Source organism: Hypanus sabinus, chromosome 14 (assembly GCF_030144855.1).
Source record: "Hypanus sabinus isolate sHypSab1 chromosome 14, sHypSab1.hap1, whole genome shotgun sequence".
Taxonomy (NCBI): Eukaryota; Metazoa; Chordata; class Chondrichthyes; order Myliobatiformes; family Dasyatidae; genus Hypanus; species Hypanus sabinus.
In genome coordinates this window covers 70,400,907-70,424,978 of record NC_082719.1, presented here as the reverse complement: position 1 = coordinate 70,424,978, position 24,072 = coordinate 70,400,907, and the positions used below count along the sequence as shown (strand labels likewise).

General features: G+C 40.9%; 1 protein-coding gene across 1 annotated transcript; it reads right to left on the bottom strand.

Annotated features, from left to right (window-relative positions):
- Window positions 1–1,320: 1,320 nt before the first annotated feature.
- LOC132404501 (granzyme K-like) lies at window positions 1,321–22,452 on the bottom strand. Its single transcript, XM_059988655.1, has 6 exons — window positions 22,269–22,452; window positions 22,148–22,225; window positions 8,637–8,796; window positions 4,231–4,384; window positions 2,957–3,226; window positions 1,321–1,605 (listed from the first exon to the last, which is right to left on the bottom strand). Exons 1-6 carry the CDS (start codon window positions 22,450–22,452, stop codon window positions 1,456–1,458), a joined length of 996 nt encoding a protein of 331 aa, XP_059844638.1. The 3' UTR covers window positions 1,321–1,455.
- Window positions 22,453–24,072: the final 1,620 nt, after the last annotated feature.

Genomic DNA, 24,072 nt, shown 5'->3' with positions numbered 1-24,072 from the left:
TGATGAATAAAGATGATCATTCATTTTCAGACTTTGGTTCTTTGCTACAACTTTCCCTATAATGCCCAAATCACCATGTCCTGTGTCTTTCATTCTGATTTCCCAATCACGTCTCACCCTGAAACTCATCTGTTGCTCAATCACTCATTCTGCATCTCAGTTCCTCAGTTATCTTTCTGACCTCTGTTTCAGAGTGGCCCACTCTCTTCCTGATTCCCTCCCTCCCACAGTTCTTCAACTCTCAGTCATGTTAACTGTCCCAATTTGGTTTCATTCATCATGCAGCTTCCCTGCAGTGGCTGCCTTCAAAGTGTGCAACCTACAACTGGGGTTGGAAATGGGAATTGCAAAGTTCTTAGACTTTTTATACCATTCTGTGAAACATTTGGAGAGTTGAGATAATCGTTCAACTAAGGAGGCGTCTGGATATCATGGAGACATTAGGCTTCTGTTATATAGGCAAATTAAGCTGAGACAATTGATAAATTGAGAGCAGCTGCTCCATCTCACAGTGCAGAGGTTCTCATTGAGTTGACCGTCCCATGGGAGGAAGGAGTGGAGGCTGCCCATGAGCGGAAGAGGCTGAAGTACTCAGTCCCAGCAGCTGAGTGTAAGACATGAGGCAATCATCTACCCTGACAAGGTTACCCCGTGATAGGGCAGTGACAGGAATGAGGCTCCGGAGCCCCACCAGAGAGCTGGCTGAAGAGGCAGAAAAGGGCAGCTTTTTGGCTGTGGCTGAGGAGGAAGGACATAACTGAGGGACCAACTAACCACACTGGAAGCTGCTGGCGGTGACAGGGAGGCCCGTGTCACTGCTGTGCCACCAGGAAATGGACCAGGGCTAAGGGAGAGAAATATCAATGAGTGGTGGTCCCGGCTGATGACCCTGCAGCTGACCTGAGGTCACTGTTGGAGTTGCGACAGTTAGCAATGAGAAGCAGGGAACAACATCTTCCTGTAAATCTCCTTCGATCATTGGTAGTGCAAGAGGAGCATTCAGTTCCAAAGTTAAATATTTACTTGATAGAACAAGGAACTTCACAGCACCGGGCAGCCCCTCTGTCCATGAAGTAGCGACATCCTCTATAAAGCTACTCCACAATCAATCTGTGATATTTTAATGCAAATCCTAATTATCTCACAATCTAATTGCCTCCACTATCGACATCTTTATGGTGCAAAGCAAGTCACTGCTGCTAGTCTAAAATGTCACCTACATGTGGTTCAGTTCACTTTCATAACTTACATCAGTGGACAGGAATTTCACAAGGCAAGTAATATGATAATTATTGTTTTTTATTGCACGTTGCTGTAACATTTTATGCAAAACAGAAAAGGTAAGGATAGAGGCAAGCCGGCCCTCTAGGCCAATTAACTGAGCATCAGTGTAAGTAAAGCAGAGTGAAGCAGGATTGTGATAACGCAGTACAGCTCTTCAGCATTCTTCAGCGGTCAACCAATTGTATCCCGAATCCAATCAATGTATTTCTTTGTTAGTAAAGTGTACACCCCAGGCCTTTTGGCAATTGCACATTCTTTTCCGCCAAAGGACACAATCCCAGTATACATTTTCTTGCATATCAAAGGGCCGCCTGAATCACCCTGGAAGAGAGAAAAAAAATGAAGGTGACAATTGAGCAGAATTAGCTAAAGTGACAGAATGCAAACTGTCAGTTTGACAACACATCACAATTCATTATCCGTGCCCAGCTGTACTGAGGAGGTGTGAGTTTACTTTAGGAGCAAATGTAGGTAACTGGACTCACAAAGTGTCTTTTCATGGAATGTTTCCCATGGCCTGGATTGAGTTTATTCCTAAATTAACCATTGTGTAGAAAACCATCAGCCATCTGCAATCTGTACTTCAGTTTGACTTCAAATTCTGGTGGAATGTGGAAGTTCAGAATGAAACAGATATCAAATGCTGGTGTAGCTGTCCCTCCACTCTGCCACTCGACTCTCCACTGAACCCAGCTCGTGCATCGGGCCAGATTCACTTTGTACCCGACCCCCTGCTTTTAAGCAAGACTAGCTGACACCAGAACAGTAACCTCCTTCACTGAATGGAGTCACTGGTCTGTGAAACAACTAAATAACGGAAAATGGTCTATTAAATTTAATTTATTGTAACCTTTTTATTTATTTGCTATTATGTTCAGTTGTCTTTAAACAATTTTTATTAAATATGCTTGTGTAGTTTTTAATCATCTCTGACATTTTTCACTGTGAGCTGTTGAAGGCTGTCAGGATATTCATGGAGGCAAATCCTCAGGATCCAATTCCTGATTCTGCTCAGCGTCCCGAGCCTGGCCTGTCTCACAGGGCACCTCATGGGTACAGAGTGTCAGACAGACTGATCCACTCTGTCCCAACTGGATGTTAGGATCAGACAGAGCACTAGATCTAGCATGATCCTTATTTTCAAATTGACACGATTTAGAATAAATTCTCTTTACATTTTAGACGTGTCCATACATTACATTTCTCTGGATTGACTCTGTTATCTTGCATCTGCCCATTTCATCATCACACTGACGGTAGACAAAGTTTATTGGTAGAGAAATTATAGTAAGTGATGTTGACATCTAAATTCAGGGCCTAGATCTGAGTTTCTAGAAAATGCAAGAAAATGGTTCCTCCATAATCAACACAAACACATTTTCTTATCTGATTATTATGTTTAAATCCACTTGGGGATGTGGTCATTGCCTGTAAGTGTAGCATTTATGGCCTAATCTAGTTTCCCTTAGCTTCCCTAGGACCACATTCTGAAGACTTTTTAATGCAACTGATTAGCCCTTCAGAAAGCAGGTAAGAGTCAGTCACAATAACACTGAGGACGGGTGGAAAGTTTCAATCTACAGAAGGCCCCAGTGAATCACTGGGGTTTTTATACTTAATCCAATTGCTTGATAGAAATGTTACTGATAACACGGCTAAACATCATACTCACCTGACATGAATCTCCTCTGCCGTTGCTGTCACCAACACAGATCATGTCCTGGGTTATTTCAGGTGTATGATTGTAATAATCCATGCTGTTGCATTTTCTGCGATCAATTACCTCGACCTCCACCTCTTGAAGTGTGTCAGGGTAATTGTTTATTTTTGTTTTTCCCCATCCTGCCACGGTGCACCTTGTTCCAGATTTCATGTTGGTGATTCCTCCTTTGGGAAGGTTGAGCACATTCACATACTGGTTGATTTTTGCATCAGTCTCGAGCTGTTGACACAAAAACATTGAATTCACATATTTGTGATCCTAAAAGTGAAGACCATCTTGAATGATCTGTTTACTCCTGAAGAGATTTGTTTGTTTATCTCTTTAAATGTTTTGTTTCCCAGAAATCTTACTTTATTTTCAGATGATCAAAGTGACAAAGACTCAATTAAAAGTGACCAATAAAATTAAATATCAATTACATTTCATATGATGGAATCGATAATTCGTCATGAAAATTGTGGTGTGGATGATGGTCATAAAGCACTGATCCTACTGTGAAGGTTCTTCACTCTAACTCTTTCTTTGTTAATGATGAAACTCCATTAAGTCAGACTTAGCAGCTGTTATACTTTTAATTAAAGTTTATATTTAATTTAGTTTAATGATACAACATAGTAACAGGCCCTTCCAGCCACCCAATTATACTCATGTGCCCAATTAACTTACTAACCCTTTGTATGTCAAGGACAAGGTTAACTGTGATATTGCCCAGGCTTAGACAGCTTAAGTTCAAATTCAATTTATTGTCATTCAATCGTACACATGTATTCAGCCAAACAAAACAACTTCCCTCCTGACCAAGGTCACAACACATTACATATACTGTACCTCATACACATAACACATGAAATAATATGACCACTATTAAATTAACAAATAATAAGTTGCATAGTTAAAAAGTAAAGAGTACGTGCTACTGGCGCTTCATAACTGATGAGACCTGGGTGGTGGCAGGGAGTTCAGTCATGTTACAGCCTAGGGGAAGAAGCTGTTTCTCATCCTCACAGTTCTTGTCGTATTTCTATAGAACCACCTGCCTGACGGAAGGGAATCAAGGAGACTGTTGGACGGATGGGAGGAATCATTGCCAATACTAATATTCTCCACAATCAATAATTCTCATCCAAGTCACAAAAGCCGTGCAATTGTTATTGTTCAGCAAACATTGCTAATAAACAAATTAACTATTTTAAACTGCTTAAGAATGAGAAAAAAATTCATACTTGCAACAGCATGATATCATCTTCCTTAGTCAGATTGTTGTATTTTGTAATGGGAATCTGTCTGATGATACGTAGTCTTTGCTGACTTATCTCGTGCTTCGAAAGAGAATGAACTCCAAGAACTGCTTGAAGAACCTGGCCTGATCCAATTGTCCTGTTACCATTCAAAAGTAAAAACAATTAATTATACTTTGCTTAAAAATAGTTTATAGAAATTCATCATGGAGGCAACAAACAAATAGTAAACTTTATGGAAATATACAATTCAGCAACATTATATTTGGCAGTTAATGTGCGAATTCCAAAAGCCAATCAGTGTCCAAGCAAGGGCCAAGACTATACTCCTGATTGAAATTGTTTCAAAGTGTTGATCATACAAGCTCATTGTAAATCACTCCTACGCTTACCTAGAGTGCTAAAGTCTAGTTGTGGACCCGGTATCACACATTCAGTTAACTCTTTATTAGGTACACCTGTACACCTGCCACCAATGCAAATATCTAATCAGCCAATCATCTGGCAGCAACTCAGTCCATAAAAGCCAGGCAGACATGGTCAAGAGATTCAGTTGTTGTTCGGACTAAATATCTAAATGGGTAAGAAATGTTGCTGGTAATTTACCTATGGTTACTGCATCCTTAAAGATTTTACATAACCAAGGAGAAAGTATAGTGGGAAAAGATTTTAAAAATTCTACTGTGTAACCACATGACCAAGTGCTTTAGCTGAATTCATTGAAAAAATAGCCTCCTGTATTTCTTCTTCCATAATAGAGGCATCTAATATTCAATTAATATTCATTGGGTGATAATTTTGGAATATTCAATTTTCTTAAAAATTCATACATTATAGTGGGGTCATCAGGAAATTCTGATTGATATAGAAGTTATAAAATTCTTGAAAGGTTTGTTTATCTCATCATGATCAACTGTCAGAGTACCATCTCCTTTACAAATCTTGATAATTTGGCATTTAACGGAAGCAGTTTTCAACTGATTAGTCAGTAACTTACCAGATTTATCACCATGTATATAAAACTGGGTCCTAATTTTAATTAATTGATTTTTAACAGAGGAGGTTTTAAATAGACTATGCTCCATTTGAAGTTCAACTTTCTTTTTATAAAGCTCCTTACTAGCAGCAATAGAATATTTCTTATCAATTTCTTTAATCTTGTCAACCAGCATAAGTATTTCATTATTGATTTGTTTTTTCACCCCAGCAGAATATGGAATAACTTGTCCACGGATATATGCTTTAAAAGTGTTCCATAATACCCCACTGGAAATTTCTTCTGTAAAGTTTTTAAATGAAGCGTCTATTTCCCTAATTCTTAAAAAAGATAAAGATCCTATTGAATATTCGTTATATAGGCCTATATCCTCGCTGAATGTGGATTTCAAGATTTTTTCTAAAATATTGTCAACCAGATTGGAGAATATATTGCCTCAAATTATCTCTGTTGACCAAACTGGATTTATTAAAAATCGTTATTCATCTTTTAATATTAGGAGATTAATTAATATAGTTTACACTCCCTCACCTAGAACTCCAGAATGTGCCATTTCACTGGATGCTGAGAAAGCATTTGAATGGCCATACTTACTCAGTACGCTTGAGAATTTTAATTTTAGTCTGAAATTTATATTTTGGATTAAATTGATATACCATACCCCTTCGGCTTCGGTATTTACCAATAATCAAAGATCTCCCTTTTTTCAGTTGTTTCGTGGTACTAGGCAAGGTTGTCCTCTTAGCCCTTTAATATTCGATATTGCTTTGGAATCTTTAGCTAATGCTATTCATGACTCACCCAACATCTTTGGCATTACCCATGGGAATGGGACATACAACCTATCATTATATGCAGATGACTTGTTACTATATATTTCCAAACCTAGGAAATCCATTCCTACAGCTTTATCTCTGCTTGCTCAGTTTAGTAGCTTTTCTGGGTACAAATTGAATCTTAATAAGAGTGAACTCTTCCCATTAAATATGCAAGTTCCAATTTATAAACGTTTACCATTCAGATTGGTCATAGACTATTTTACTTATTTGGGTGTTAAAACTACTAAGAAGCATTAGGATTTATTTAAGGTCATTTTTTTTTACCTTTAATTGATCAGGTTAAACAATTCTTTACTGAATGGTCCCCATTGTCTTTATTACTGATTGGTCGAATCAATGCTATTAAGATGATTATGTTACCTAAATTTTTATACTTATTTCAAGCGCTACCAATTTTTATTTCTAAATCCTTTTTTGATATCGTTGACTCTAAAATTTCTTCATACATATGGCAGAATAAAAATTCTAGGTTAAGTAAAAAATATTTACAGAAGTCTAAAAAGGATGATGGTTTGGCATTGCTGAATCTAAGATTTTATTACTGGGTAATTAATATTCAATATTTAATATTTCAGACACAGAACTTGGATGTAATTCAAAGTCCACAATGGGTGAACCTTGAATGTAAATCCGTACAAGGGTTTTCATTGGTTTCTAGTTTAGGGACCTCACTTCCCTTCGTTCTTTCTAAATTAAATAAACAAATGCTTAATCCAATAATTAAATATACACTACAAATATAGTTTCAATTTCGTAAATTTTTTGGCTTGAATAAATTTATTCTATCAAGCCCTATTATATCTAATTTCTTTATTCAACCCTCTGTTATGGATCAAGCCTTTCTGGTATGGAAAACGAAGGGTATAACATGTTTTCGTGACTTATTCTTGGATAACAGATTCATGTCTTTTGAATAGTTGTCTAATAAATATAATCTGTCGAGGTCGCGTTTTTAGACCCTCACAAATTAGAAACTTATTGAATAATATGTTACATACTTTTCTGAATTCATATCCAACTGATGACTCAGAAAAAAAATAGGTTTAAACCCTTATCAGAAGGATTTAATAGCAACTATTTATGATATGATTATGAAAATACAGCCAAGTGTATCAGATAAAATCAAGAATGAATGGGAAAAGGAACTTCAACTTTCCTTACCTACAGAGAAATGGGAGAGAAATTTTCAATTAGTTAACTCCTCCTCTTTATGTGCTACACATGCGCTGATACAATTCAAGGTGGTGCATAAGGCCCACATGTCTAAAGACAAGCTAGCTCATTTTTCCTCCCATATAAATCCTGTCTGAGATAGATGTCATTCGGAGGTAGCCTCTTTGACTCATATGTTCTGGTCTGGTCCTCTTTCGGAGAAATATTGTAAAGACATTTTTGATATTATTTCAACAGTTTGAAATTACTGCAATTTTTGGCTTACCAATGGTGGAACATAGTTATCTATCCTATTCAGCTCGTTGGATGATTGCATTTGTTGCATTAATGGCCAGAAGATCCATTTTATTGAATTGGAAAGAGATTAATCCTCCTGCTACATTCCAATGGTTTCCAAATCTATATCTTGTTTAATTTTAGAAAAAAACAGAAGTGTCACTTTTGCCCCTTCAGTTAAATTCAAAGAGGCCATTTATTCAAAACTTTCATATGATGTAACTTGACCTTTTCCGAATCCCTTTTATTATCCTTAAATAATTGGACAGAGGAGCAGAGTTATGGACATTATTGATTGTATCCGATGTAATATAATAGCCCAGCTTTGTTTAGTTTTGTTTAGCTTAGTTTAATTTTTTTTATTTCCAATTTTGTATGTTTTTTTTCTATCATGTTTAATTACATCAAGAGTTTGGGAGGCTTAGTACATTCGTGTTATCTATAGCTTATTCTCATATATACTGTTTTACAATATGTTCCCAATTTCTCTGTTTTACTATTGTTATTATGCCTATGTATTTGAAGATTAATAAAAAGATTTAAAAAGAAAGAATGGTTGTTGGTACCAGACGGAATGGTTTGAGTATCTGCTGGTCTCCTGGGATTTTCGGGTAAAACATTCTCTAGCTTTTACAGAGAATGGTGTGATAAAAAAGAAAAAGCATCCAGTGAGTAGAAGTTCTGTCGGCAAATACGCTTTGTTGATGAGAGAGGGAAGATGAGAATGGCCAGACTGGTTCAAGCAGACATGAAGTCGACAGTAACTCAAATAACCACGTGTTACAACAGTGGTGCTCAGAAGAGTATCTCTGACCTCACAGTATGTCAAACCTTGAAGTAGATGGGCTACAGCAGGAGAAGACCATGAACAGACACTCAGTGGCCACTTTTTTTAGCTACAGGAGGTACCTAATAATGTGGCCACTGAGTATATATCTGACCATTCAAACTGAAACTTGCCTATAAAAATAAATGCCAATAGTACAATGATACATATATTAATGAATTTGTGACAATCGTGTAAAAGTAATTATGTTATGAAAGCTAGGATTGGGAGCAAAGCACTTAATCACAATTTTTTTTTATTCTTACAACACGTAGCTTACTTTTCACAGTGTGCTGCAGTTAGTACCCAGTTTGGTCTGATCAAAGCACCTCCGCAATAGGGAACATACATATTGTTCCCGATATATAGTTGGAGAGATGCCATATAAGGTCTTGAATGCGGTTCAACTTCATGACCTCCAATAATTTCAGCTCCAGGATCTGCATAATATAGAAGATACTGACATTTTATTTCACATACATGTTTATTCACACACAGGTTGTGAACATCACTGACAATGCCAGCAATTATTAGCCATCTCTAATTAACCTTGACAGGGATAACCCTATGAAGCTTTGTGAAGGGAAGATCGTGCATCACGAGCCTGATTGAGTTTTTTGAAAAGGTAACAAAAGAAATTGATGAGGGTGGGGTGGTGAATGTGGTCTACATGGACTTCAGCAAAGCATTTGACAATGTCCCTCATGACAGACTCATCCAGAAAGTCATCAGGCATGGGATAAGTGGAATCTTGGCTGTTTGGATAAAAAATTGGCTTAAAGGAAGAAAGCAGAGGGTAGTTGTGGAAGGGAAGTATTCTGTCTGGAGGAGGTGACTAGTGGAGTGAGCAGAGAACTGTCCTGGGACCCCTGCTAGCTGTGACTTTTATAAATAACCTGGATGTAGAGGCAGGAGGATGGTTAAGTAAGTGTGTGGATGACACAAAGATTTGAGGAGTTGTGGATGGAGCTGTAGGTGGTCAAAGGTTACAAGAGGATATAGTCAGGCTGCAGAGTTGGACAGAAAAATGGCAGATGGAGTTCAATCTGGTCAAGTGTGAGGTGATGCATTTTGGAAGGACAAACCTGAAGACTGAGTACAGGATTAATGGTCAGTTACTTAAGAGTGTTGATGAACAAAAGGACCGTGGGGTTCAAATCCATACATCCCTCAAGGTTGCTGCACAGGCTGAGAGGGAGGTAAAGAAGGCCTATGGGATGCTAGGCTTCATTAATGTGATGCTAGGCTTCATTAACAGGGGGATTGAGTTCAAGAGGAGAGAGGTCATGTTGCAACTCTACAAATCTCTGGTGAGACCGCACTTAGAGTATTGTGTTCAATTCTGGTCACCTCATTATAGGAAGGATGTGGAAGCTATGGAGAGGGTGCAGAGGAGATTTACCAGGATGTTGCCTGGTTTGGAGAACAAGTCATATGAAGCAAGGTTAGCAGAGCTGGGACTTTTCTCTTTGGAGTGTAGAAGAATGAGAGGGGACTTGATAGAGGTCTACAAGATTATGAGAGGCATAGATAGGGTGGATAGTCAGTACCTGTTTCCCAGGGCACCAATAGCAAACACCAGAGGGCATATGTACAAAATTAGGGGAGGGAAATTTAGGGGAGACATCAGGGGTAAGTGTTTTACACAGAGGGTTGTGAGTGCCTGGAATGACCTGCCAGGGATGGTGGAGGAGGCTAAAACATTAGGGGTATTTAAGGGCCTCTTGGACAGGCACATGGATGAAAGAAAAATGGAGGGTTATGGGGTAGTTTGGGTGTAGTACTTTTTTTAACGATTATATGGGTCAGCACAGCATGGAGGGCTGAAGGACCTGTACTGTGCTGTAGTGTTCTATGGTTCTATCCCTAATTACCCTTGACAGGCATAACCCTAGAGTAGTTGTACCATGGCCTTGCACAGCAATTCAATTGTACAAGAGTGTAAGAAGGTGCAGAGAGTAATGGACTCAGCCCAATATGGCGCTGGATCGATCGCTGTAGAAAGCGGGGGGTGGGGGGAGGTAAAGATATGATTAGTGGTAGGTTTCCTTTACAGATGGGGTACATTGCGGAGGATAATGTGTTGGATGCAGAGGCTGATGGGCGAGTAGGCAAGGACAAGAGGGACTCTATCACTATTACAGCAGAGGGAAGATGGGGTGAGTGTAGATGTACAGGAAATGGAGGAGATTCGGGTGAGGGGAGCATCAATAGTAGAGGGAGAGAAACCCAAAACCGCATCCGGGGAATAGATGTGTCGCAGGTGTTAGAGGGAATTTGGGGATTAGCACATTTGCACTGAACAAATGACTTTGGTTACAAGTGTCCGTATCTGAATATGTATTGTGGATTTAATTTGAAGAGCATCTCTGAACAATGAGTTCATAAAAGTCATGAATCCCAGTCTAGACAATGTTGATAAAATTTCATTAAAATCAGATGTCTGTGTTGTGCATGCAAATCAGGAGGTGTGAAGTTTGTGTGTAGTTTCATTGTCCATACATTGTAAATTTAGAGTTGTCCTTTGATGTTGAGCACATAAAATATTGAGCCCCATGTTGGGCCTGGAGATCTTTTGACCAAAAGCGTCTCTGAATGATGCCTGCTGCACCTTGTTTTGTCGAATAAGGAAGCTGCTTTGTATCTACCAGTAATTTTCTCCAGCAATTTCATTCACGCAACAACATTTGGTGTCAGGAGTGTGATATCTTCCTGACCCATCGTGTGGCCAGTGATTTTAACAGACTAAGTGAGTGAGTCTCTTAAGAAATAGCACTTACACTTGGATCTCTTCAGGTCGGTGGTACATGGGAATGTGAGAAATCACAAACACGGAGAGCTGAACTGGTAGGTATAAATGTGGTGTGTGTGTGTGCATGTTTGTTTATGTAGAGAGACAAAACTTTACGAGTTAATTTGGTGAGACGAAGCCACCGGTTGTGAAGGGTGGTTACTGACATTTCACGACGCCAGAGTGGGGACGTGGAAACTCATTCGATCGGGGAGATGCATTTCAGAGTACACGTTTTGCGAGTGTGATGTGAAGGAACACAACAGACGTCATGAGTTCAGGGGCTCAAAAGTGGCAGATTGCGGAGTACATACTCTGCGGTTTTAAGTAAGTGCTGTTTAGCTGGTACCCGTCATTTCTATTTCACATAGTGTGGGAATTATTGTGGAGATATTTCAACGAGAGGTTCACCAGATGCACACTAAAGTTATACACATGTTGGTAAAAGCGAAGTGCCCAAAGAATACATGGAACCGTCTGGCCCAGGGGGTGCGGGATGGTCCATGGGCAACTACTGGGAACGTCAAACAATGAAGAAGGATATTGCTCTTTTAAAGGGCAAGTGAGACAGTGACTGGGGGGAGGTGGGAATAACGGGGGAACAATAATGGCAGTGAGCTGATGAGACAGTCATAGAAGCATAGAAAACCTACAGTACAATACAGGTCCTTTGGCCCACAAAGCTGTGCCAAACATGTCCCTACCTTAGAACTACCTAAGCTTTACACATATCCCTCTATTTTTCTAAGCTCCATGTTGCCATCCAGGAGTCTTGATGCACCATCAATAACTCACTCTGAGACGTAAAGGCGAGATATCGGCTTTTATTGACTGGAAGAAGGAACAAGCAGTGGTTGACCACCATACTCCATCATGGAGACTGAGAGGCCGGGTTCAGGCCTCAATCGCCTTTATACAGGGGTCTGTGGGAGGAGCCACAGGAGCAGTCAGCAGGGGGCGTGTCCAAACAGGTACATGTAGTTCACCACAAGTCTCTTAAAAGATCCTATCATTTCCACCTCCATCCCACGCACCCATAACTCTCTGCGTAAAAGGCTTACCCCTGACATCTCCTCTGTGCCTACTACCAAGCACCTTAAAACTATCCCCTCTCATGCTAGCCCTGGGGAAAAGTCTCTGACTAACTACACAATTGATGCCTCTCATTGTCTCGTATACCTCTATCAGGTCACTTCTCATCCTCCATGGCTCCAGGGTGAAAAAGCTGAGTTTGCTCAACCTATATTGATAGGGCACGCTCCTCAATCCAGGCAACATCCTTGTAAATCTCCTCTGCACCCTTTCTATGGTTTCCACGTCCTTCCTGTAGTGAGGCGACCAGAATTTGGCCCGTTACTCCAAGTGGGGTCTGACCAGTTCCCTACATAGCTGCAAAATTAAATTCAACAGCTTCTCCTTATAGACAATAGGTGCAGAAGTAGACCATTCGGCCCTTCGAGCCTGCACCGCCATTCTGGGATCATGGCTGATCATCTACTATCAATACCCGGTTCCTGCCTTGTCCCCATATCCCTTGATTCCCCTATCCATAAGATACCTATCTAGCTCCTTCTTGAAAGCATCCAGAGAATTGGCCTCCACTGCCTTCCGAGGCAGTGCATTCCAGACCCCCACAACTCTCTGGGTGAAGAAGTCTTTCCTTATCTATGTCCTAAATGACCTACCCCTTATTCTCAAACCATGCCCTCTGGTACTGGACTCTCCCAGCATCTGGAACGTATTTCCTGCCTCTATCTTCTCCAATCCCTTAATAATCTTATATGTTGCAATCAGATCCCCTCTCAATCTCCTTAATTCCAGCGTGTACAAGCCCAGTCTCTCTAACCTCTCTGCGTAAGGTAGTCCTGACATCCCAGGAATTAACCTTGTGAATCTACACTGCACTTCCTCTACAGCCAGGATGTCTTACCTTAACCCTGGAGACCAAAACTGTACACAATACTTCAGGTGTGGTCTCACCAGGGCTCTGTACAAATGCAAAAGGATTTCCTTGCTCTTGCACTCAATTCCCTTTGTAATAAAGGCCAACATTCCATTAACCTTCTTTACTGCCTGCTGCACTTGCTCATTCACCTTCAGTGACTGATGAACAAGGACTCGTAGATCTCTTTGCATTTCTCCCTTACCTAACTCTACACCGTTCAGATAATAATCTGCCTTCCTGTTCTTACTCCCAAAGTGGATAACCTCACACTTATTCACATTAAATGTCATCTGCCATGTATCTGCCCACTCACTCAGCCTATCCAAGTCACCCTGAATTCTCCTAACATCCTCATCATATATCACACTGCCACCCAGCTTAGTATCATCAGCAAACTTGCTGATGTTATTCTCAATGCCTTCATCTAAATCGTTGATGTGAATTGTAAACAGCTGTGGTCCCAATACCGAGCCCTGTGGCACCCCACTAGTCACCACCTGCCATTCCGAGAAACACCCATTCACCACTACCCTTTGCTTTCTATCTGCCAACCAGTTTTCTATCCATGTCAATGTCTTCCCCCCAATGCAATGAGCTCTGATTTTACCCACCAATCTCTTATGTGACCTTACCTTAATCCTCAAGATTGAAAATTGAGATTGAGGATCCTCAAGATCCTCAACCTTGAAATTACCTTAATCCTCAAGATTAGTAATTACTTAAAATTAAATATTACAAAGTAGATTTGCAGGAAAAATTGATAGCAGTACAAGGAGACACAAGAAACAGTAGATGCCACAGGCTGGAGAAACAATAAGCTGACACTTCTACAATTTCCTTCCCTCCACAGATGCTGCTTGACATGTTGCTCATTGAAATTTTGTAACCACATTTTATATAGTTGTCCTCTCCAAATACGAAATAAAATTACAAAGAAAGTCAATGAAGCAGACATCTGTTGGCATATACGGAAGATAAATATTAATGTAGCTAAAATAGTAAATGTACAGTACTTACCATAAACCATGATTATAATGTGCATCAGAAATTAAATATAATTAAAATAAATGCTTTCTTGAATGGAAATTATTTATGTATTCATTATTTTGCTACTTACACGCTGGAGCTAGGAAGACGACAATTAACAAAACAAGTAGATTGTACAGTGAAGGATTCATTGTTGTTTCTTCTGTGTTAACACCAAAGTTATTGAATTTATAGTGAACTTGGAGGGAAGTGGTTTATTTATTTCAGCGTCCCACCAACACACTAAACCAATAATGAACGTGATAATCTTCTAGATTTCTAACATTACCTCATTTTTTTAAACCTTTTGTAAGCTCTTCATTTCTTCATTTGCCACAGTTTTTCTGTAGGTTTTCCCTGTGAACATCTGCTTCCAAGTTCCTGCCTCATAGCCTCATATTTCCCCCTTATTCCAAATAAACGTTTCCCTATATTGTCTGTTCCTATCCCTCTCCAATGCTATGGTGAAGGAGATAGAATTGTGATCACTATCTCCAAAATGCTCTCCCAGTGAGAGACCTGACACCTGACCAGGTTCATTTCCCAATACCAGATCAAGTACAGCCTCTCCTCTTGTAGGCTTATCTGCAAATTGTGTCAAGAAACCTTCGTGAACACACCTAACAAACTCCACACCATCTAAATCCCTCACTCTAGGGAGATGCCAATCAATATCTGGGAAATTAAAATCTCCCACAACAGCAACCCTGTTATTATTACTTCTTTCCAGAATCGATCTCCCTATCTGCTCCTTGATGTCCCTGTTACTATTGGTTGGTCTATGAAAACACCCAGTAAAGTTATTGCCCCTTTCTTGTTTCTGACCTCCACTCACAATGGCTCTGTAGAAAATCCCTGCATGACATCCTACTTTTCAGCAGCCGTGACATGATCTCTAATTAACAATGCCACACCCACACCTCTTTTGCCTCCCTCTCTGCTCTTTCTGAAACATCTAAAGCCTGACACTCTGTAATGAAGGCTGGTTGCTGAACTGAATAACATAGAATAGAAAGGATATTGGCAAAAAATAGATGGGAAGGGATTTAAGTTAACAGAGACAGCAGGTTCCACAACTTCGATAGCATGGCAGATTGAGAAGGGCTGCACATGGCTTCTGAAGACAGTCACCCCCAGCCCGAATGGGGAATGAATAGGAATGAGCTGGACCCTTTCAGCATTCATTCAAATAGAGACACACCAACTCCTTCCTGTACATCGACGAGCGGGCCTGTGATGTACTTGCTGGTACCCCGGGAAAGGGAGTGTTTTAGCTTGGGGTGGGGGATGGGTGGAGTTCTGAGCAGGACATTTTTCTGCCCTATTTGAGTAGATCCTCCTTTAGGTTGGTGCAAATTTATTTTTGCCCAGGAGGATCAAGACAAGGGTATGCTAGAGCGATTTCTGGGTTCAGCAAAAATGACTTTGGCTACCAGTCTTCACATCTGAATATGTATTGTGGATTTAATTTGGAGTGCAGCTCAGAACAATGGGTTGCTAAAAAAGCTGTGAATCCCAGACCAGACAATGCTGATTAAAGTTCATTTTGATGTCTGATGTGGCTGCCAATCAGGAGGTGTGAAGACTGTGCGTAGTCTCAAAGAAAGTATTGTCCATCTATTGTAAACATGGAGTTGTCCTTTGATGTTTAGCACATAAAATATCGAGCCCAATGTTGAGCCTGGAGACCTTTCGACCAGAAGCATCTCCATATCATGCCTGCTGTGGCTTGTTTTGTCGAATAAAGAAGCTGTTTTGTATCTACCAGTACTTTCTCCGGTGGCTTCATTCATGCTCCTACAGAAGACAAAAAAACTGAGAAAAGGGAATAGCATTTTACAAGAGATAAATTGGGAAGAGGTATAATCGAGATAACCATGGACATCAGTAGATTTGTAAAAGATAACAGCTGACAGTCTGGGGTCAGAGGGATCAAGAAAGTAGGGTGAAGTGTCAGAGGAGGACCAAGTGAATTTAAGGGAAAAGTGGAAGTTAGTGGCAAATTGATAAAATTGACAAGTGTACTAATGGTGCATGAGGTAGTGCCAATGCAGTCATCAATGTAGCAGAGGAAGAGTTGGGGGGTACAACCTGGGAAGGCTTCACACATAGACTGTTCTTCATAGATGACAAAGAGACAGGCATAGCTTGGGCACACGCGAGTGCCCGGGGCCCAAACTCAGAATTCAACCCACAAGAATTAAATCCAACACTCTCTCACTAACCCTCAAGATATTTATACTTAGTTAAAATTAAGTATTATCAGGTAGACTTGGAAGAGGAAGTGATAATAGAGTAAAGGGAAACAAAAAAAAAACAGCAGATGCCTCAGGCTGGAGAAACAATAAGCCAACACTTCTACAATTTCCTTCCCTCCATAGATGCTGCTTGACATGTTGCTCATTGAAATTTTGTAACCACATTTTATATAGTTGTCCTCTCCAAATGAGAAATAAAACTACAAGGAAATACAATGAAATAGAATCTATTGGCATATATAGAAGATAAATACGAGGGGTGATTGATAAGTTTGTGGCCTAAGGTAGAAGGATTCAATTTTAGAAAACCTAGCACATTTATTTATCAACATAGCCCCCTCCTACATTTAACACACTTAGTCCAGCAGTCGTGGAGCATCCGGATCTTGGACCTCCAGAAAGTGTCCACAGCAGGGTTGATTGATAGGTTCGTGGCCTACGGCAGAAGGAGATGAATTATCCAGCCCTCGTTACATGCACGTCCAGTTCAATTCTTGAGTGATTATGCAGAAAGTTTCAAGTAACTAACTCATCTCCTTCTACCTTAGGCCACGAACTTATCAATCACCCGGGTGAGTTATTAACTTCAAACTTTCTGCAAACTTTTATTTTAGTGACCACCCCTCCCCCTGCAACCACCAATAAACATGAAGGTTTGCTACTCTTTCTAATCTGAATCCATATCAGTTATGGAAAATCACATGACAGGGTCAAAGCGAAACATAAATTTTCAGCAAATATTGTGGGTTTCACTGAGGGTTTGCTTTTCATTTTGATGTCTATCTCCTGACATTTCATTGACTAACCTGATAACACGCAGGACATACTTGTTCAGATTCTATGTGAATGCACAGTAAATGATGTCTTAGAAGACGATTAAATTTGAGAAACATTATTGCATTTACTTTAAAAAAAAGACAATCCAAGGTCAAACAATATTATTACACTGGAATAATATAGATGGCATCCATTTTTTCATAGACTTGTGAAGATTGTAAAGAGCAAATGACAATATCCATGACTGAGATGGTGGTTGCGGATAGGACTGTTGGAATGAAAGGAACAATAACACCAGGCATCAAAGATAGTGGTTCCTGAATTTTTCAGGGTACACCTTATGAATTTTGGGCTGCTGATCATGAAAATCATAATGAAATTTCCCTATCACGCACCTTTTTTTTGGAAATCGCCTATATTTGTTATTTCAATTCATTATTCAAGACAGAATAGCTGATGCCAAGATTCATTTTGTTGGTTCATTAATCATCAGGTCATCAATGACAGACAAAACAGATTTAAAATACTTCCAGACCCATTCCAGGCTTCAGAATAGAATTTTGCAAACTCCAAGTTCTCTTCACGATTACCAATATTTGAAACACATCACATTTTAGGTGTAAGAATTCATGCAAAAGTTTAATACTGGAAAAAAATCCATGTATATAGATTAAGAGATTTCATTCAGGAACCTTTGCTTCTAAAGTTACACATCAGTACTGATTCCTTATCATAGTTCAGAATGTATACTTCTAGCCTTTGGCCTCTTCATAGGTTTCGTGAAGATTCCTTCCATCACTTTCCAAGAATTATATTGGTTTGAATACTGCAAGCCATGCACTTCACGTTAGCCATTTATTGGTTGCTCATACAATAGACAATAGACAATAGGTGCAGAAGTAGACCATTCGGCCCTTTGAGCCTGCACTGCCATTCTGAGATCATGGCTGATCATCTACTATCAATACCCAGTTCCTGCCTTGTCCCCATATCCCTTGATTCCCCTATCCACAAGATACCTATCTAGCTCCTTCTTGAAAGCATCCAGAGAATTAGCCTCCACTGCCTTCCAAGGCAGTGCATTCCAGTCCCCCACAACTCTCTGGGAGAAGAAGGTTTTCCTTAACTCTGTCCTAAATGACCTACCCCTTATTCTTAAACCATGCCCTCTGGTACTGGACTCTCTCAGCATCTGGAACATATTTCCTGCCTCTATCTTGTCCAATCCCTAATAATCTTATATATTGCAATCAGATCCCCTCTCAATCTCCTTAATTCCAGCGTGTACAAGCCCAGTCTCTCTAACCTCTCTGCGTAAGACAGTCCAGACATCCCAGGAATTAACCTTGTGAATCTACGCTGCACTTCCTCTACAGCCAGGATGTTCTTCCTTAACCTTGGAGACCAAAACTGTACACAATACTCCAGGTGTGGTCTCACCAGGGCCCTGTACAAATGCAAAAGAATTTCCTTGCTCTTGTACTCAACTCCCTTTGTAATAAAGGCCAACATTCCATTAGCCTTCTTCACTGCCTGCTGTACTTGCTCATTCACCTTCAGTGACTGATGAACAAGGACTCCTAGATCTCTTTGTATTTCTCCGTTACCTAACTCTACACCGTTCAGATAATAATCTGCCTTCCTGTTCTTACTCCCAAAGTGGATAACCTCACATTTATTCACATTAAACATCATCTGCCAAGTATCTGCCCACTTACCCAGCCTATCCAAGTCACCCTGACTTCTCCTAACATCCTCATCACATGTCACACTGCCACCCAGCTTAGTATCATCAGCAAACTTGCTGATGTTATTCTCAATTACTTCATCTAAATTGTTGATGTTAATCGTAAACAGCTGTGGTCCCAATACCGAGCCCTGTGGCACCCCACTAGTCACCACTTGCCATTCCGAGAAACACCCATTCACCGCTACCCTTTGCTTTCTATCTGCCAACCAGTTTTCTATCCATGTCAATATCTTCCCCCCAATGCCATGAGCTCTGATTTTACCCACCAATCTCCTATGTGGGACCTTATCAAATGCCTTCTGAAAATCGAGGTACACTACATCCACTGGATCTCCCTTGTCTAACTTCCTGGTTACATCCTCGAAAAACTCCAACAGATTAGTCAAGCATGATTTACCCTTGGTAAATCCATGCTGGCTCAGCCCAATCCTATCATTGCTATCTAGATATGCCACTATTTCATCTTTAATAATGGACTCTAGCATCTTCCCCACTACTGATGTTAGGCTGACAGGATGATAGTTCTGTTTTCTCCCTCCCTCCTTTCTTAAAAAGTGGGATAGCATTAGCCATTCTCCAATCCTCAGGAACTGATCCTGAGTCTAAGGAACATTGGAAAATGATTACCAATGCATCCGCATTTTCCAGAGCCACCTCCTTTAGTACCCTAGGATGCAGACCATCTGGACCTGGGGATTTGTTAGCCTTCAGTCCCATCAGTCTACTCATCACCGTTTCCTTCCTAATGTCAATCTGTTTCATTTTGCTCTGTTACCCTATGTCCTTGGCCCATCCATACATCTGGGAGATTGCTTGTGTCTTCCCTAGTGAAGACAGATCTAAAGTAGTTATTAAATTCTTCTACCATTTCTCTGTTTCCCATAACAATTTCACCCAATTCATTCTTCAAGGGCCCAACATTGTTCTTAACTATCTTCTTTATCTTCACATACCTAAAAAAGCTTTTCCTATCCTTTTTTATATTCCTGGCTAGCTTGCGTTCGTACTTCATTTTTTCTCCCCGTATTGCCTTTTTAGTTAAGTTCTGTTGTTCTTTAAAAATTTCCCAATAATCTGTCTTCCCACTCACCTTAGCTCTGTCATACTTCTTTTTTTTTAAAGCTATGCAATCTCTGACTTCCTTTGTCAACCATTCTGGCCCCTTTCCCCCCTTTGAATCCTTCCTTCTCCGGGGGATAAACTGATTTTGCACCTTGTGCATTATTCCCAATAATACCTGCCATTGCTGTTCCACTGTCTTTTCTGCTAGGATATCCATCCATTTAACTTTGGCCAGCTCCTCCCTCATGGCTCCATAGTCTCCTTTGTTCAACTGCAACACTGACACCTCCGATCTGCCCTTATCCTTCTCAAATTGCAGATAAAAACATCATATTATGGTCACTACCTCCTAATGGCTCCTTTACTGCAAGATCGCTTATCAAATCCTGTTCATTACATAACACTAAATCCAGAATAGCCTTGTCCCTGGTCGGCTCTCGTACAAGCTGTTCCAAGAATGCATCCCATAGGCACTCTACAAACTCCCTATTTTGGGGTCCAGCACCAACCGGATTCTCCCAGTTCACCTGCATGTTGAAATCCCCCATAACTACTGCGACATTACCTTTGCCACATGCCAATGTTAACTCCCTATTCAACTTGCCCCCACTATCCATGCTACTGTTTGGGGGCCTGTAGATAATACCCATTAGGTTCTTTTTGCCCTTACTGTTCCTCAGTTCTATCCACACAGACTCTACTTCTCCTGATCCTATGTCCCCCCTTGCAAAGGACTGAATCTCATTCCTCATCAACAGGGCCACCCCACCCCCTCTGTCCACATTTCAGTCCCTATGATAGCACATATACCCTTGTACAGTCATTTCCCAGGTCTGATCTCCCTGCAGCCATGTCTCCGTTATCCCAACAACATCATAGTTACCCATTCGCACCTGAGCTTCAAGTTCATCCGCCTTATTTCTGACACTGTGTGCATTCAGATATAGAATTTTTAGCCCATTTAAGCCCATTTTAGCCCATTTTAGCTCTCTCTCTTTAAATCGCTGCCTATTGTGCTTAAGCCAGCTCCCCGAACTTCCATCGGGCTAAACGCCCCTTGAATTTTGTTGTCCTTCCTAAATTTACTTATTCTTTCGGCATATTTAACTCCATGTTCCGTCAGACCATCCCTCTGTACATGTGTCCTCCTTATCACTTGCTCCGCCTCACTTTTCTCTACTGCACACTTAATATTCCGGAACCGTGTAGTCCCCAGCTGTCTTTTATTCTTCATCTCGCTATCCTCTCTCACATTCTGGATACCTGCCCCCTGCAAATTTAGTTTAAACCCCTCCCCCCCCCCCCCCCCCCCCGAGCAGCACTCGTGAACTTTCCTGCAAGAATGTTAGTACCGCTCCAGTTCAGGTGTAAACCGTGCTGTCGGAACAGATCCCACCTTCCCTGGAACAAAGCCCAATTATCTAAAAACCTGAAGCCCTCCCTCCTGCACCATCCTCTCAGCCACGTACTAATCTGTATAATCCTTCTGTTCCTTGTCTCACTCGCACGTGGCATAGGTAGCAATCCTGAGATTGTTACCCTGGAGGTCCTGCCCTTCAGCTTTGCACCTAACTCCTTGAACTTCCTACGCAGGACCCCCTCACTCATCCTACCCACGTCATTGGTCCCTACATGGACCACAACATCTGGGTTCTTGCCCTTCCTCTTGAGAATAACCTGCACCCGATCTGAGATGTCCCAGACCCCGGCACCAGGGAAGCAACATACCATCCAAGACTCCCGATCTTCCCCACAAAATCTCCTATCCACCCCCCTGACTATAGTATCCCCTATCACTACCGCTCTCTTCTCTTCCCTACTCCCCTTCCTAGTCGAGGATCCAACCTCAGTGCCAGAGACAGGACCACAGCAACTTGTTCCTGGTAGGTCACCCCCACCAACAGTATCCAAAACGGTATACTTATTGTTGATGGGAACGGCCACAGGGGTGCTCTGCTCTCTCTGTCTGCTCCCCCTGCCTCTCTTGACTGTCACCCATTTGCCTACCTCCTGTCTTTTCGGTGTGAAAACCTCCCGATAACTCTTATCTATCTCTGCCTCTGCCTCCCGAATGATCCGTAGTTCATCCAGCTCCTGCTCCAATTCCCTAACTCGGTCTGATAGGATACTGTTCCCCTGTAGTGGACAGCAGGAATTCTGTAACAGTATGCTTAAATCTTACTGAATTTTTTTTCTTTCCCAGTACGTTCCACGTTGGCAAACAATGTCACTTCTTCCACGTATCCTCCAGTAACTATTGCTGTCGTTTGCATCAGTTACGCCAGTGACAGATTGCTGCCCACTTCCCGAGCCGTACTTCACCTCATGCGAGTGCAGCCGGACATTGCGCAGTGTGTTTAACAACTTGATAACCGACCCGCAAGTGACATAGCTCAGGTCGGACTCGTCCGAAAGAGCGGGCACAGAAAGAAAGGGAAGTACAAAGACGCGGGCCAGCAGCAGGAACTGATCTAACTGCCTGTTCATCTTTCCCCCACCAACCAGAATGGTTTCTGATGGAGATTTGACAACTTTATGGTCACCAGAGCTGAAGGCAACTGTCATTTTACAATAACTTTTAGCAGCATAAACTCTCCAGCTGCCAGGATGGGATTCAGACTCATGCCTCCAATCAATAATAAACTCTATGAATTGTAGTCCACCAACTGAAATGCTCGCTACTATATCCTTAGTACTCTGGTAGATAAGGTCAGCGTATTGAAGTATTGAAAGTTTATATTATTAAAGGATGAAAAGTAACTCTGATGTGCTTAAATACAGTGAAGCCATTTCACTCATCCAGACTATCATTTTGTTGACAGCTGCCTTCTCCTTAGTACAGTCCCAGTACCGTTTGCATGATCACATAAAATGTGCAGAAATGTTCTTGATACTGGTCCTGAATGATACCAGAGTGTTCCCACATCACCATCTGCCTTCCGTTACCTTTTCACAGTTTTCTGATCTTCGTACTATCTAATATTTCTCTCAGATCCCCTTCAAAAGTCAATGTCTTTCTACAATTTTCTCGTCACCATGATCTTTACATAGAATGTAGAACAGTATAGCAAAGTTTCTCAGGCCACTAATTCTGTGCTGTTCATGGTCCCAATTAAACTGTACATCTGCTTGAACATGGTCCACATCTCTTCATTGTCTGCCTGTTTATGTGTCTGTCCAAATGGCTCTGAAAGATTTCTATGATCCCTCAGCTTTTTTTCTCCAATCCTGCCAAAGGGTCTCAGCCTGAAACATCGACTGTTCTCTTTTCAATAGATGCTGCCTGGCCTGCTGACATCCTTCAGAATTTTGTGTGTGTTGCTCAGATTTCCAGCACCTGCAGCTTTTCTCTTGTTTCTGATTGGATTATTATGTTAACCTGCAGGTTTTCTACTTTAGCTTTACATGTATAATCCTTGATGAAAATGGGTAGTTTTTTCTATGGAGGTTAAGGAAAATGAAATTCTCTTGTGCTTGGACAATGGAGATCTTCATATTTTGCAATTCATATTCTGAATTGCAAAATCAGTGGGAACTGGAAACAAATAGTTACAGTGGTGACAAACTGCAACTCTCTCTCTATGTCTCCCTTTCCTTGCTTCATCTTCATCTCTCTCTATCTCACTGTCTCTCTCCCTTTGCCTCTTCTTCTCTCACATACACATTCTCTCGCCATTTTTCTCTCTCTTCATCTCCCCTTCCTCTCTTCATTTCCCTTTCTCCGCTTCCATCTCATTCATTCCCTTCCAACTCTCTCTCTCTTTCTTCCTGTCCACTCCTTCTCTCTCTTCCTCTCTCTCTCACTCACACACACATATGCACAGACATAGTCTTAAAGCAAGGAATAAGGATGGATTTGAAAACAAAAATTAAGGAGTAAAGTCAAAAGCTTTAGAGCTAGGCCATTTTCTGCTGTTGATTAACTCCAAAATGGAAGAGATAATGTGTCAGAATGGAATTCAGCAGATTAGTAAAGAAATATCTGATCAGAAAATGTATCACTGTTGAACCCAGCACCAAGGAAGCAAACAGTTCAAACAACTGCTAGTGTGAGGGATGGAATTCAAGATCAGGGATAGAGATCACAACAGGGACTGAAGACAATGG

Excerpts from the sequence above, each read along its gene's own strand:
- LOC132404501 (XM_059988655.1), bottom strand. The coding sequence starts at position 22,452 with ATGAACAGGCAGTTAGATCAGTTCCTGCTGCTGGCCCGCGTCTTTGTA. Across the intron at positions 22,226-22,268 it reads GGTGAAGTACGGCTCGGGAA|CAATAGTTACTGGAGGATAC; the intron begins GTGGGCAGCAAT and ends TGCAAACGACAG. Across the intron at positions 4,385-8,636 it reads ACTGCAGCACACTGTGAAAA|GACAATTGGATCAGGCCAGG; the intron begins GTAAGCTACGTG and ends GAATGGTAACAG.